Below are 2,935 nucleotides of genomic sequence, written 5' to 3'. Positions count from 1 at the left end.
CACTAATTTTGTCACTTGGTCAAAGAATGCAATAAGATTTGTCTGGCATGATCTATTTTTGACAAACCCATGTTGGCAAATTTGACAAACCCAATTTGACAAACCCAAACAATTTGACAAACCCAAATTGTTAAGTAAAAAAATAAAAACGTGTTTTAAAGTAAGCATACAAATAAATAAAATTAGTGTTTATTCCATAATGTTTTGTCTAGGTCCATGTAACATGTTTCTTAACTGCTGATTTCCTCACTTCAGTTTTGTATGTAACAGTTCATAGGGGTTTTCATCATTAAAATATGATGAAATAAGTGATGCAGGATTACTGGGACAATAGCAGATTCTTTTTTTTAATAAAAATCCACTTCTGTAATTGGAAATTACTTTGGCTTTCTTCTTCCTTTCCATCAACTGGGCAAAAATAAAATTCCTGTGACCGTGTGATATGGACCCATGGAAGAGATCTTTCCTTCTTTTAACACTTACCTTCAAGGAACTGAGATAACAATATAAAATATAAGACCCTGACCTATGAGACAAGAGTCCATCAAGTCTAGTGTTGTTGTGACTTATAATAACCAAGCATATCTAGAGAAGCTCATAAATATGGACAAGATAGCAATAGATCATTTCTACTGATACTTTCTGTCTGCTAGTATTCAAATTATGATGCCTGCGATTATAGAGACACTAAAATAGCCACTGACAGCCTGATTCTCCATGAATTTATTAAAGCATTTACACCAGCTCCTCTGATGACAGAACGTTCAATAGTTCAAGAAATTTTTTTTTTATTCCTCCTAAATCTCTCAAATGCTTACATTTGTAAGTAGGGGGAAAAAACTCTATCCACATTTTTCATGCTACAGTATCCACAAATTTAAGTAGAAGGAATAAAAAACTCCTTTCACACGACTTGAGGGTTTTTAAATTACTCCCACATTCAACTATAACTATGAAACTGCAAATCTTTTACTGGCAAAGTAACAGGAGAGTTTTGTTTTTCTTTTGAAAGATTAATTCACAATTTTAAATTAATTCCAATTCAAGTTTCAACTGCATAAAGTACAATGCCTTCAACAAAAGTAGCACCAGCTCATTGAGAATTGCAATGATCACTATAGTATTTTTTACTGAATGTCTAGGAAAACTCATTACTAATATTTTTTTTTTAATTTTCCTGAATCTTATTATTCAGCATTTATTATAGCCAATGCTGAAGTTAGCTTACTTTCCTGCTATAATTCTTGAATTAGCATTATCTTTTATACCAGCTGTAATGCCTCCCAAGCAATGTAAGTAACATAATGTATTAGATATCAAAAATGAATTTTAGGGCTTTTCTTGTTTCTTATTGTAACAAACTACTTTCTTCTTTTTACATTTTTACATGTACTTCAGTTAAGTCTTTTTATTTCTAAAAATTCTTCTGCTATGTAGCTTTCAATATGTAAAAATATCAGATTAAAACTTAGGTACATAGTGGAGTTAGACAAAACCACAAGGGTTTCAAGAATCTACACTGATATTCTGCTTCCAATTTAACTATAGGCCAAACAAATGTATCTATTATTCTCTGAAGAGAAAGTAGAGGCTGACCTCAGTTGGAGCACTTGATACTTGAAAAAGCACAACATGTCTACACAAATGCATTATCTCATACATATCCAAATGAATATGTATAACATGAATCCTGCAGTCTGCATATTGATTAGGCAGGCAATAATAATTGAGCTGTACTTTGTCACAAGCAATAGCATTGTATTATTATTCTACACGATTCAGGTCCCCGAAAATCACAAGACAGAGCAGGCATACATTTATTAACTAAATTTAAATTTTTTCAAACACATCCCCACAGAAGCATGAAAATCAAAATATCAGTATAGAAATCACAAACTACATTTAATGGTATAGAAATCACAAACTATAATTAATACTTCCTTACATGATTTAGATTCTGGTGATGGAGGAGAAATGCTGGATACTGCAAGGTCACTTTTTGATTTTTTAGGTTTCTTTGCATTTGTCTTCCAGGGTTTATCATAACTTCTGAAATCCCTTCTGGCTCCCTTATGTTCTGATGGAAAAATATATTTGCTTAATTTTTTCCAAACATAAAGAAATCATAATTCCACAAATAAAATTATTCAGCATTTTCAATTTTAATTTCCCATCCATATTCAAAATATCCCAATCATTTATAATTTCAAAACAAGTTATATTTGGGTAACCAAAAGCTTCCCTTATTCAAACTTCTTAGCATTTTCTTATTTCCCTTTTCATACCAAGATATGATATTCTGATTACAAATCTTATCTATCTAGTTATAATTATACTTCTATTTCTAGCAATCTATTCTTAACCATATTCAAACATCTAATTAATAATATAACATCCCCTCTAATAGGTCAAAGCTTCTGTTTTCTTCAGTCTTACTCTAGCTTTCTTCCTTTGCCAACTAACTTTCCAAGTCAGTGCGTTTGGATCATCAAATAATTCTTCCTCTATTTTTGTGTATATTATTTGGAACAAGAGGAACAATTTAGTTAAAGTATTTTTGGAAGAACTACCCCATTGATATTCATTAAGCAGCCTCCCTTCTTCTCCAATTCCCCACAGTTCTGTTAATGGCTCTATCTTCCATTCCATCGGCTCCCCTTCCTTATCCTCCAGTATGCTCTGAAATCTTGGTTGGTAGAATATCTTTTCCATTTCCAATATTATCATTATGTCTTCTAAGTCTTCCTTTGTCTGAGTCTGGCCGTTAGTTTCTTCCTTTAGATCCTCCATATTTGTGTCAGCATTCTCTAGTTTTCCTTCTATTTTCTGGGTTGCTAGTTCCTTCTCTATAGTTATTTTGTGAGTTTGTAGATTTAAATTAGAAAATTGTTCTTTTATCTCCTTTGTGTTACTTTTAATCTCATCACAAGCTAAG

At 31.8% G+C, this 2,935-nt stretch overlaps 1 protein-coding gene across 1 annotated transcript in view; it reads right to left on the bottom strand.

Moving 5' to 3' along the window:
* The window catches only part of CUNH8orf34 (chromosome unknown C8orf34 homolog), a 92,383-nt gene that overhangs the window by 66,835 nt on the left and 22,613 nt on the right, over window positions 1-2,935 (bottom strand). Inside the window, exon 3 of the mRNA XM_015819392.1 lies at window positions 1,946-2,077. Coding sequence (XP_015674878.1) covers window positions 1,946-2,077 — 132 coding nt within the window. The remainder of the gene's footprint in view (window positions 1-1,945; window positions 2,078-2,935) is intronic.

Source organism: Protobothrops mucrosquamatus, unplaced genomic scaffold, assembly GCF_001527695.2.
Source record: "Protobothrops mucrosquamatus isolate PMUCROS unplaced genomic scaffold, P.Mucros_1.0 scaffold912, whole genome shotgun sequence".
NCBI classification, from domain to species: Eukaryota; Metazoa; Chordata; class Lepidosauria; order Squamata; family Viperidae; genus Protobothrops; species Protobothrops mucrosquamatus.
The sequence above is the reverse complement of the archived record's forward strand: the minus strand, read 5'-3'. Positions and strand labels throughout refer to the sequence as shown.